Below are 13,885 nucleotides of genomic sequence, written 5' to 3'. Positions count from 1 at the left end.
TTGGTATGTTTGATACCATATCATATTTCTTAAATGGTAGGTAATTTTCAATTTAATTTACATTTTTAGTATTTATAGATTTGTTTTTATAATTCATTTAAGTGAATTATTCACAAGTATAGGTGAGAACAAACATCAAGATGCTGTGCTTATTTAGAACATTTCCCATAAGGTAGGATATCCCACAGAGTTGAGGGGTATGTCAGTTAGTGGTTCCACAGTACTACAGTTGTTTATTTTCATAAGTATTTAAGTACTCCATACAAACAACAAATATAAACTGTGTGTATTACTAGTTAAATAGGTAAAATGAAAACTGTTTAATTATGAAGGTATAAAATTTTATACCTCCATGGTTTAATTACATATTATGCGTCTTTTTGTAGTTCTACTGAACGGGAAAAATGATAATTAATGGTGATAACGATACTAATTTGACAGTTTTGACTAAATGAATACATACTTTATGTATCAACTTTATTTTTTGTTTTCCATTAAGCGAATTTGTTAGCGTGAATCAAAAGCATTAGCTTATACGCTATGTATGTATGTTTCCATCTTCCAAATCCTTTTCTGTGGCGAATTTTAAGTTATAAAAAATTTCAACGAATCACGGCTCAGGAAATAAGTCACACACGTTCACGAACATTCATTCATTGAAGAGCTCAGCAGACATGCAATGAAATTGTAGTGAAAAGGGTAGCAATTTTGTTTTCTGATGGATTCACGCAAACAAATTCGAAATATTGTATTACTGAATGGCACATAAATAACCAATCAAATGGCAAGGATAGACTTGCTATGTTATACATGAAACTACACCCACCTCAATAAACTCATTGAATTCGATGGTTCCATTTTTATTTGAGTCAATTTCTGCGACAAGTTCGCGAAGTTGATAGCCTGGGAGATCTTCACCGGCTGCTTTCAGAGCATTTCCAAGCTCTTTACTGGTAATGTGTCCATTTCCATCCACATCATGCTAAAAAGAAAATAAAGTAATAAGTATATAAAATACTGTAGTGTAATATAATAAATAGAAAATAATTATGAATAATAAAGTAGTATTAATAATAATAATAGTTAAATCATTGCAAGGCCGGAGTTAGGATTGAAAAAGGGATGGAAAGCAGGGTGGGGATGGATGTCAGGCTTTCGGGATGGAAATGGTCTTGGACCAAGTTTTTGAGGCACAGGTCCATGTGGCAAAGAAAATTAGTTATAAAGTAAATCACTAACTGGAAATGGTATTCTCACACAAAACAAATCATGATAAATGGCACTTCCAGTTGGCCGAAAATGACAGACAATGTATGATTGTTTTGTTGTAGAGGTTTTGAAGGTTCACTGTAAAAGTTGGTTTTATCTGATCATAAATCCACTTTCTCCGCACACCCTGCCTACGGGTCTGCATTGGACAATCATAACTTGGGTTTCTTACAAAACTTATTATTATTTTCTTATTTATCCAGTGTTCCTGTTATTTGAAGTTATCCAGTTACTGCTGTCAAGTAAAAAAAAATCAAGGATAACTTGTAAGACATTATTTAATCAGTAATTTCATTGAAGAATAGGCCTAGGCACTTAACTGCTAAATTTACATGGTTAGCTTGTGTTCAATATCTGTCACTTGGTTAAAGGGGTTGGTTTTTCCAGTACAGTGATTATTCAATCAAGCGAATACAAAATAAACATTACAGGTAGTAGTTTGTGTCTCTTTTCTTTCGGATAACAAAAGAACCTGTGGTGCAAACTAAACAGTATACTGTAGTAGATTATGCAAGCTACAGTAGTATGAATCTGGTCAACCAAAACATATTCAAGGTTTTAAGTTAAGTTAGGACTAGCTAATCAAATTCTAGAACACCAAAATTAATAATAATAATAATAATAGGGAGTTTTTGCAACCTTACGAATACGATAACGAAAACGGATACGTCACAAATTTGTGAAACTTTTGAGCTGATCTCCATTTCATATTCGTAAAGCGTATTTGTGTTGACGAATATCACCAGTCATATTCTTGACTTCAAAACGAGTATAATTTTTGATCTATTTTGCACATTTTGCATTTGAATCAGGAATGATTCAAGATTATAATATAATTATACTTTTATTGAAAGTAATTTACTAAAGTAATTTACTAAAATGCCAGGTTTTAAAGTCCTCACTCGCTTTGATGTTACGCTAGGCCTAGGTAGCCAAGCACCAAGCAACACGTACCTGCGCTTCGCTCAAATTTACTGCAGTCATATTTTGGACAGCACCCTCAATATTTCATTGCCATGCGAAACAGATTTTTACTGGCTTACGAAAAACGAATACATGTGCGTGACGTATCCGTTTTCGTTATCGTATCCGTTTTCGTTATCATATTCGTAAGATTGCGAAAACTCCCTAATAATGTATGTTTATATAGTCCTCTCAAATCTCAAATCAGCTTGTATTGTATGTGATTGCAGTGTACAAACAGCTCTACACACAGTATATAACCACGCCTTTGCAACAACCATGTTATAATCTTGTCAAGCACTATCAATATAAACAAATACTTCCCACACAAGTCCACAAATGCATTAGAATTTATTACCTTTAATGTGTATATGTCATAAATGGATGCGTATAGTAATAATTTTTCTAGCAATCTGAACATAGCACAGTCCAGTGTTGTGCGTTTGAGGCAATAAATATGGGCGTTTATACGAGGGGGGCCTTTATTCCAAATGATGTTCTACTGTATGGGAGGCGTTTATTCAAAGCGGTGCGTATATTCAAATAAATACTGTAATTGTACACAAAGTACAAAAAAGAAATATCTATTGATTAAAACTGATGTTTTACCCAAAAAATAAGTTGTTAACAGTAGAAATTTAATTTTTTTTTTACATGGATATACCCAGTAGGTTGTACACTACATGATTCAATCACTTTTATGTTGGTTCGATGGGGTTTGCTATGTTTTTTTGGAGGTTTGCGGGGGTTGCGGTGTTTAGCAATACCCCTTCAGTTTAGTATGAAGAGAAAGGGTACTGTAGGTAAACTACAGTAATTATGGTGATGTTTTGACTATGTAGCATAGAGACCTAGTTTCTGTGCTCTATGTGTATACAGTACACCAATCAATGAACTATGCTCACTAAGGACACTACTTTTAGTAAGTGCAGGGGTTTTTAAATATTTGCATACAGTAACTGCTGTTTACTGACTTATTTCAAACAACGACTATAAACATAGATCATTAGACTACGAAAACTGTTCTTCAATAAATGATGGACTTAACAGTAAAAGTGATCACATTATCTACTCTACTACTTATTGATTTTAAATCAGTGGCCGAGTACTGTATAGTAAGGCAGGGACGTCGAAAACCAGAAATGCACTTGGCACATTCATTTCTTCCTCGCAACAAGTCTTCTTGGATAAGGAATTAAAACTGGAGGACACATCATCTGCACCAGAGCATCTTTTAAAAGAGTAAGGGTACTCTTTAGTGTGTTGGAATTAGCGCTGTCAACAAAAGGGACAACACACTGTGCGCTATTCAGCCCAGTTTACACTGCAAGACACAATTATTCCCCCACATTTTGCTTTCATTTTCCACTTTCTGAGCGAGGACTTATTAATGAGATCATGCTATATAGCTAAGTGCTTTTCTTATAAAAGTAAATTATTAATGTACATAGCATATTGTGTTCATCATTTATTTATTATATCGTAAACTTCAGTAATTTTAACTTTCAACATTTTAAGACAAACATTCCCCAGTATTCCCCCTTTCAACAATCTAATAAACTTTTGGTTCTAATGCAATAATTATAATTACATTCATTAGCATTAATAATATGTTTTTTTTAAATTGTTATATTCCATACACAAAATTGCATAATGTGTGCACTTTTAATCTTTTTATATGAATATTTTTCAACAGAAAAATACATAACATCAGACTTCGATTTGTTGATAAACGATCTTGTGATATTTTTAGAAATATAGTTTTTTTAATTCACAATACATACTTCTGAATTAAGTAACTGACACTTTTTGAAAAAGAATCTAAATATGGAAAAGATTCATGATTTTATTCTTGCCTTCTTAATTCCCAAGATTTGTAAATTTTTAATATGGATTAGGTTGTTCTTGAACTGTACACTTTCAAGGGTCAAATATTATACATTTTTCTTTAGAATTTTCACGATTCTAATACTAAAATCTTTTCTAATGCTATCAGCACTCACACAAATTCTTTTTCTAATGACTCACTGTTATTTATGTTTTCACCTCACTTTCACCATATATGGTCAAATTATTCTTCTTGAATATGAAATGAAAGCAAACACAAACTATGGTAATTCACAACATTCAGTTAATAATTTATTTATACTGTGTTTAAAAAAAGTGTAAATCTCATTAGTAAAAATGATGTTATTATTGTAATCAAATATATTATATAAATGTATTATAGTTATACAGTCAACTCTCACAATTTACTCTAAAAACCGAAAACTATCTAAAAAAAAACCTGTTTTTTAGGTCCAAAAGGTCCCAAATCTTTTTAGACCATTAAAAACACATTTCGAATACCAGACGTTCTTGAAAAGTAGACATTTTACCAGCCCAAAGGTGTCAACAAATTAAACAACTTGATGTTTATTAAAAGAATGAGATATCCGAGAACATCTCGGAATTACAAATTGTGTAAATGCACCAAAATATGACTGCCTTTTCTGCAGCTATCAAGGGACCAATAACCTACTTTTATAGGCTTACCAAGCATCAATTCGAAAAGAAAATTACAATACTGTAGTATTACGCCCGTATTCTTAAACCGGACTTTAGTCGTAGTTCGAAGTTCGACTTGGAAAAGTCGTAGTTCGAGCTATTACTTCAAATTCGATTCAAAAACGAAGTAGTCGAAGTTTGCAGTTCGACTTAATGAAGTCGAGCTTTTAGTCGAGTTTCACACGTCTGGGTACTAAAGGCTATACATTGGCCAATGACAAGAGAGTATTTGTGGAGCAGACGAAATTTTGCGCATTGATATCACTTTCCATTTTCTTACAAAACTTTTTACGCATCAGGACTATACACAAGAAAAATAATTTTAATCGTTAATTATTAGAACAAGATCAGTATTAATTTAACAGTGAAGTACTTTTGGTTAATAACAACAAACAAAATCTACAAAATTTAGGATTTAGGAACCATGGCGGTACGGTAACTTTTATATTTTCTAGGCCCCCAACAAAGTATGATCGCGACGAACCACGCACTTCATAGCGTGACAAGAAAGCGCTAGGCCCCCTAAACCTTCCATCGCGTGGTGAATTGCCGCATCTCCCATTGTCGCTATGGCGTGACGTAGCTCAAGTCGGACTTGCGCGAAGAAAATAATGTAATTTGTATACAGTTGTAAATAAAGATGATTTTCATTATTATAATTTATACCAATGTATATTTAATTAAGCTAATATAAATATAGATATTTCATTCTTCAATATCTGGCCAATATAACAACTCAATGACTGTTACGTTTTTTATAAACATCGTTTAAAAACCATTTAGTCGACCATTTAGTCTGCCCCCTCCAGGACTAAAAAAATCGATCAAAATCCGTCTCGATTTAGTCGAGGTTGGCCTGATTTAGTCGGTGATTTAGTTGAAGTTCGGTTTATGAATTAAAATGACGTCATTTTTTTAGTTTTAGCTTCAACTACGACTAAAGTCCGGTTTAAGAATACGGGCGTTAGGCCTAAACAGTTCAAAAAAGGGAAATGAAGTTAGTAAAAGCGGTATCCTACCATTTAAGCTTAAATATTTGAAGGAGATCCCTGATCATTTCCTGTTTAACGGAATAACCTGGATCAAACAGAGGAAGCCAGGCACAATCTGAAGATCAGGTCCAACAATTTGGCTTATTGGACTAGGCATAGAGATATTATAGTGAATAATAATATCTATGGACTAGGCTTGCTAAAATTACTACAAAACATGTGCGTAATCAAGTTTTGTTGGGATACAAACCAGCTTACAGTACTTTACAGCTACTTACTATAGCCAAACAAAAAAGGCTTTTAAAAGACTAGTTATGTGTTTTCTTTTTTTTGAGTTGCAAAGAAATTGGTAATTTATGAGTACTGTATCAAAACTATTTGTGATCTATTTGATATCTTCACAAAAATTATGACAAATTAACAACCTGGTCTGTATGCTTTTTCACTTCACTTTTTCACTTCATTTACTTACTGCTACTTAGTAGCAGAAAGAGAACCTATCATTAAACGAGCAAAAATAAAAAAAAAGATCAAATAGATATTTTAATCAGTGAAACTGAAACCAGAAGCATAAATTTCATCTCAACATTAATCAAAAGTTTGAGACAAAGACAATATCAATCTGATGTTAAACCCTTTCCATTCATTGAGTACCAACACTTTCTTAAATTTTATTTATTACATGCCTGTGAGAAATGTAGGTATGAAGTTGGGAGTGAAAGGGGTGTTGTGGAAGTAGAAGGGGTATAGTGGGAAAAGAACGATGTCCTATTAGCTTTACACTCTACACTGTTGTACATGTGAATCCGGGACGATTCGGCCCTAAGACGATTCAGCCTGGAACGATTCGGCCCACTTTTGGTGGGACGATCCTGCCCAATTTTGGGGTGAAACATCTCACTTTGTGGGCCGAAACGTCTCACTTTAGACGTCAAGCGGCCAACAGAGGGCGTAACTTGTTTACACCATTCGCGTGACTAAAAAAATTATCATTTACGACAATGTTTTCAAAATGTTTGCTTTGTTGCATCTTTATCCCTAGTAGTACTAACCCATAGTCTCTCTGAAAATAAAGTTTGGGGAAAAAAGCTTATTTTATGCTCATAAAATGCATATCAAAGCCGATAAATTTAAGTCTGCCGAATTGTCTCTGGGCCGAATAGTCCCTGGCCGAATCGTCCCAGGCCGAATAGTCTCAGGTCCGAATCGTCCCGCCGTAGCTACAGTCAACTTTCCCAAACTAAAAACTCTCTTAATACAGACTTTTCTTGTTCAAAGTTCAAACAATCCTAAATTCATTTTTAGCATTAGAGAATTGAATGTACTTTAAGTGCTGTGCAAAAAATAATACAGGCACATACACACACCTGCACTGTATGCCAGTCAACAGTTTATACGTGATAAAATAACCAGACCTTCTAATAAAGTTTTTTTTTCCCAAAAAGTGGTAACTACTGTATACAGTAGGCTGCACAATAAATAACTAATCAACAGGCTTTAAATGGTTACAGTACTCAAAGTACAAAACAATTTTAGGATTGCTAAACTTTTTTAGGGATAAAATAAATATTATTATGATACGTGTTACTTCGTGATACGGTAACAATTTATACATTTTTAAGGCACCATTAAACTGTTTAATAGTAAATGGCTTATGCTAATATACTATGGGAAATGTTATCAAAGAAAGAAGTTCACATAGAAAAGGAAATCACTGTAGGCTTGCAAGGTCCCTTGGTACAGTACAGTATGTATTTAAATTAATTTTCATTGTTGTCATTCTATATACGGTAGGCATTGTATTGTTATTAAATACTGAATCAAACTACTGTATCTCAAGGAACTATAGTATATTTCAAATGTTTAACTCAACTTCCTGGTTTGGTTATTTAATATGGAACATTTTGATTTTCACTTTAGTTAGTGGCAATTTCACTCCTTAACTAATTTTAAGAACAAAAAAAAAAAAAACAGAAAGTGAAAGAACTGTTAACTTATCTCTATGCTTAGTAGTCCTGCCCATATTCTTTTTGCAGTCCTGAAGATAATTAATAAAAGTAAGCCATATAGACTGGAACATTAATCATTAACAATATTGAATCATTAATTTCTCCTAAATTATTGTTATTTAACCATGTGTAAAAAAATATTTTAATATACAGGGATATGTTTATGATAATTGTATGTTACCCTTACCACTGGGTAAAGATGAAAACCAAAATTTTTACAAAAGTTGATTTCAATTTCTAGTTTGACAACTATACTCCTAGGCTGTTATTTGTTTGTTGTTTAACACATATAATCACTTTTTAAATAACAAGCGGTAGGCCTAATTAATCACCCAGGATTGGATGTTTGAAACCCACTTTATTTTATCCACTGATAATAATATAAAACTACAGATGGAGGACTAGGTAAACACAATATCAAGGAAATATAATTTAATGATTTAAAACAAATCTGGACATCTCGAGGAAAATGCATAAAATAAAAGATTCAATTGCTGACACATTACACAACATGCCTTTGGTTCAATACTTTCAAATATATAATATGGGTCCACCAACATTTAACATTTTCACTCTACCCTTTGATGGATAGCTGGCTCCCTCTTCTGGCTGAACACCAACATACTAAATATAGCAAAGAAGGCTACAAATTATCAATAGATAGGGCCGGGCCAGGCATACTACAGTATACTGTACCAATAAAGCATTAAATCGATCTAAACGTCAATTTAGTAGAAACACAAATGTTACTCCATTAATAATGTCATAAATAATGCTAGGCCTAGGCTTATGCGTTCCTGTACATACAATAAGCACAGAGACTGAACAGCCTGACTCAGACAGACTGAACTCCTTACTTCCTCGTTGTCGAAACAAAAAGGCCAAGCCTGCATTAGTAGTTAAAAAGAAAATCAAAGAACACATACCTCTGCAAATGTTTCTTTTAATTCAGCTAAAGCTTCATCACTAATTTCAGCCATCTTAAAGCCTTGATTTGAGCTGACTAACAAAGTAAACAACTACAGTTTTTAAACCAGCGGGCTAAGTAACTCAACCACCTGTCTGATTCCTGTTAAATCTTGCTAAATATAGTCAGCAATTAGAGCTTCCTGAATCCTCCTTGCTTATATCTATTCACTTCCGCAAAGCGGCGCTATACATAAGGGATTCCCTACATAAGTACGGGTAGGACACTTCTGTCTCATCCCAACAGAGTGTAACGCCAGGAAAAAGGCCTATTGATTAAATTCTTTGGCATCAATGATTATAATTTCATCGATATACAACTTACAACTGATACGGTCACAGGAGATTATGTTATATAAATACAATGGAGCTAAAGAAAACTAATTAATTGATTGATTGATGATTGATAGGACTCAATTAAATAAATTACATCTTTTTGTTAGGCCTACATTTGAGTAAATAAGAATCATACGAAATCAATTTAGATGACAATGGCAAAGTTTTTATTTTCTTTGTAAATGTGAAAATAACAACGACAACAACAATAGGAATATTGATTTAAACAAAAAGCGGGGACAATTCTTGAAGCAAATCTTAAATATCACTTCATAAATAAACAAAAATCAGTCCTTAAAATAATAAATGCAAAATAAAAAAACACTATTTTAGACCTAATAAACAAATTGAAATGTTCATTCAAATGTTGTATCATCATTGACTTTTAAATACCTTACAAAAACATGGGTTTTAGGCTAGAATTGTTAAATATTGATACTACTTTTTATTGTAAGCTATAATTTTTGTATATTTTCCTAAATATTAAACATTTGTGAAGTCTTTAAATTGGCCTATAGACAGAATTTAGACTAGAGAGTTTATTCCATGATTCCTTGACTTTAAGTACATTGATTTTAACGTTGTTTTGCTTAAATATGTAATTTAAGTATTGTTAAAATTGTTTTTCTTGAATATGCCATTTTAATGTCAAATAAATGTTATCCACTTTGACAAAAAATTTGATCTAAAAAATGTATTTATCATCCTGAAAAAAACTATTTTCAGGTAATTTAAGATTAGTAATAGTAACCCACTACTCTAATAGTAACCCCCCCCCCCCCCTTTAATAGCAACCCACCCTAAAAAACAACCAAGGGTTACAATTAGAAGATTTACGGTATCTTTAGATTATTTATTTGCGCCCTATATATGATATAATTTCCAAATGTTGATAGCGCCGTCTATAGTTCGAAAATGCTTTCATAAAAATGCCCCAATATTCAATTTTGTCAGTCTACGAGAAACATTTTAGAAGGAAATGTAGTATTATAGTCCTATACCTTCCTAATCCCTTCCTAAATAAATAATTAACCAATGGCATATTCATTCATCATTTTCTTAAGCAGCATAATCATAGGTCGTTCTGTAAGTACACTTATTGTACACAGCCTACTTAAATCAAGTGTTAACACATATCCACTACCAAAATCACACACATTCATTGAGTTATTTTTGTTACAGTAATGTGCGTTTCTTTCTAGGGCGTCTCTCGTATATTTGTACACAAGTCTATTAGATGATTTTCTTTTTACTTCGGCAGCAACACATGTATTATATAGAAACGATGTCATGTTTCTGAACGCGGTTAAATCTGTTTCAAACGTTGGGCCATAAGTCCTAATCTGATCATCAAATCGCTTTTTGAAATAAGAATAGAGTTTCATATCTATTGCGTTCCACTTTGCTATCTTTTTTGAAAGATCAATATCTAATGATGCACGTTCAGATCTTTGATTGTGGGCCAAGTAAACAATATCTTCAAATCTCCAACACATTAATTTCTTTAATAGTCCATTGTCCAATCTTTTAATTTCTTTATCGACAAATTCGTCATGGATGTCCAGTTCTGGATTAACACCCAAATCCCAAATTTGATTGTTATGGGTAAATTTTTTAGAGTTTCTAGAAAAAAGCTTCTTCCAATTTAACATGGGATTTTTCATAAAGTTTTTTAATTTCTGAGTTTTACTGAGTTTTGTGTTATCTCCACCGTCAAAAAGTGAGTAATAATCAACGATTGACTCAAATTGAGTAACAGGTTGACGTAGTATAGTTATATATTTTGCGTTTTTCTCCATAAAGGATGCATAAACTGTCCGGTTATAGACAGCATGAGAAAAAAATAAATTATACTTATATGCAGTATAGTTCCCTCTTGCGACACCCATTGGAGGTAATAACTGTTTTACGGTATTAAAGTCCAATTCTTTGTTTTTATAGCCCAGGGTTCCACGTGATTTAACGAAGGTTTGCAATTTATTGTACAATGCATAACGTTGTAGTATAGATGATATTGTGGTTCCACCAGTTTTGTGCGTTTTTATAAACACAAGGTTCTTCTTTGGCTCACACCTACGTAGGCCGGCATAGTGAGACCTGAAAAAAAATCATACGAACTATTTCAACTTGAACAGTATTGTTAGGCAAGTGACAGAAAATAATTAGGATCTCAAATATAGTAAACAATTAAGAATAAATATCTTTCTGAATCAAGCAAAAGTTAATATGATGACGCGTTATATAATATCACGATGTTTTACTAATTATTATTACTAGATGGCACGCTCGCTTCGCTCGCGTACCATCTAGGGGTGCTCACAGATGGTTCTCGAATACAGTAGAATCCACGGACGGGGACTTTTTTGGGACACTAAACAAAAACGGAAGTGTCCCCCTAATTGGGGTATTCAGAAATAGAGACAACAAAACCAATACTGGATTCCATAAAGGACAATTAATTTATGTGGATTAAAGAAATTAGGGAGAAATGGAAATGTATGTACGGGAATTGGGCGGCGGCACGTGGTTGTGGTGATGGAACCGCAGTAATAAAGTTGATTGTATTTATATATTATAAGAACCAAACTAAATAAATAGACCTAGACATTCTGCGAAATGGAAATCGGAAATTCAAGCTCCTATTCAGTGAAAAATTAAACTGTAGTCTACCTAAATATTTAGGGCAAATCATCGGTTGTGGTGTTGAACTTCCTGTAAACATTTGTGTGAACCAAACTGGGTCGAATTTCTGTCATGAGTACTGATTTGTTGGCCTGTGATTTATGACGCCTAAGGGATCTATCTAGACTTATTTTTTAGAATAATGTACGTACCTGTCAGATACAATTGTCTTGTGTCGTATAATAAATAAGTACTGTAATAGTTACTGAAGTTACTATTACAATCTCGTCAATGAAAACACGAAAATGTATATGCACTTACTTATGAAAACGTATACAGTATTATACTCAGTTATTGAAACAGTAGGTTTAAAAAAGTTTCGTTTGTCTGTAAAATGATGTAATCAAGCTGTTTACATGAGTCTTAATTTATAAGCACATCAATAATAAAATAGTTTATCTATCCTGTAATTGGCGAGATTATGGTCGCTGTTGAATGAAATAAAGCCAATCGGTATCATATTTGTACAGAAACGTTTTCGCGGCCGAAGGGTGTAACCTAAATTCGTTGTATTATCGTCAAGAACTAACTGTAACTAAACTTACATAGAAAGTAGGGTATCATAAATTTGGCCTTAGCACTCGGGGGAGTGGCTAAGATGAAGTCCGTGGGACTACTAAATATAAATTGTAATGAACCTCGAGGGACATAAAAAGGAATATTTCATGTTTCATTATCAATGTATAATAAATGGAAACTGTTTACCGATTAAAATAATAGAAATTGGTTTTTTAACATTTTCCGAACCTATTGCAAGTTTATTCTCAAAGGGCCCATATATTTACCTACCGTATGTGTTAAACCAAGGGCTCATAAATTTACCTACAGTACTTGTGTTAAACCAAACTGGATGTTCCATTCATCGCAAATCAATACATTTGTATAATCGTATATTAAATCTATCAAAATAGTATTTTTTAAAGAAAATCGGCCTGTCTTCAACATTATGATGGTGTACTCTAGCTGTTCAACCGGTTTTCAGCTATTAAAAACAATTATCGTAGGAGGAGATAGGAAAATGCGAAGCCTCCTCGCTATGTAACATTAGGGTTGAGGGATGGGAAAGCGGATAGGTACAAAGAGGAACAATTTTTAAATATATTCTTTATCCACTGAGTAACGAAATATTTTGTTCATGTTTTATAGGCCTATAAATAATATACCTCTAAATACAGTAGGCCTAAAACATTTGCGATTTAATACTTTGTTAAAACTGTCACTGTCATAATCGATTGAAATATTAAAGTACATGTCATGATACACCACTACGACGTTTATATTTTTGGTAATTATTAATTAATACAAACGTTGAGAAGGAACTGTCAGTATAAAGTTTATTTGTATATCTAACAGTAGAGCCTATCCACAGTCTCAGTAATAAAGTTTATTTGTATATATTTTTATATTACATCTAACAGTACGAACATTCACAGTAAGAAATGTTCGATTCAAATGAAAAATAGTTAATAGGTATTTACAGTATTGTCAAAGTATTGCAAGTTTATTCTCAAAGGGCCCATATATTTACCTACCGTATGTGTTAAACCAAGGGCTCATAAATTTACCTACAGTACTTGTGTTAAAACTCTGGCAGACTGAGAGATTGGGATGTTCCATTCATCGCAAATCAATACATTTGTATAATCGTATATTAAATCTATCAAAATAGTATTTTTTAAAGAAAATCGGCCTGTCTTCAACATTATGATGGTGTACTCTAGCTGTTCAACCGGTTTTCAGCTATTAAAAACAATTATCGTAGGAGGAGATAGAAAAATGCGAAGCCTCCTCGCATTTTTTTGGCGGGTATTTTTCAAGATGGACATCCATTAGACAGTGTATACCACGATCGGAAAACACCCCTATTTGGGGCAAATCTTTGAACCTAAATTCGTTTTAATCGTCAATAACTAATTATCTAACTCAATTTAATTAGTAAACAGGGTTACATCAGGCGGTTAAAATCAGTACCGAAAGTACGAACCAACTTTACATACCATCGAGTGAAAATTCTAGAAGTAAGGCGCGATTTACCGAATTTTGCCCTTACGTAAATTTATATATAGATACTTACGGTTGAACCACTGGATAGAAAGTTTTTCGTTCTTGAAATGTAGGCTT

The 13,885-nt window shown here is 33.0% G+C and overlaps 1 protein-coding gene across 1 annotated transcript in view; it reads right to left on the bottom strand.

The window, feature by feature from the left end:
- The window catches only part of LOC140054438 (plastin-2-like), a 37,952-nt gene extending 29,072 nt beyond the window's left edge, over window positions 1-8,880 (bottom strand). Inside the window, exons 1-2 of the mRNA XM_072099421.1 lie at window positions 8,707-8,880; window positions 827-982 (exon numbers count right to left, since the gene is read on the bottom strand). Coding sequence (XP_071955522.1) covers window positions 827-982; window positions 8,707-8,760 — 210 coding nt within the window. The 5' untranslated portion in view covers window positions 8,761-8,880. The remainder of the gene's footprint in view (window positions 1-826; window positions 983-8,706) is intronic.
- Between the last annotated feature and the right edge of the window lie 5,005 nt (window positions 8,881-13,885).

The sequence above is a fragment of the Antedon mediterranea genome, chromosome 7 (assembly GCF_964355755.1).
Source record: "Antedon mediterranea chromosome 7, ecAntMedi1.1, whole genome shotgun sequence".
Classification (NCBI taxonomy): domain Eukaryota; kingdom Metazoa; phylum Echinodermata; class Crinoidea; order Comatulida; family Antedonidae; genus Antedon; species Antedon mediterranea.
Note: the sequence above shows the minus strand (reverse complement) of the source record. Positions and strands in the feature narration are given on the sequence as shown.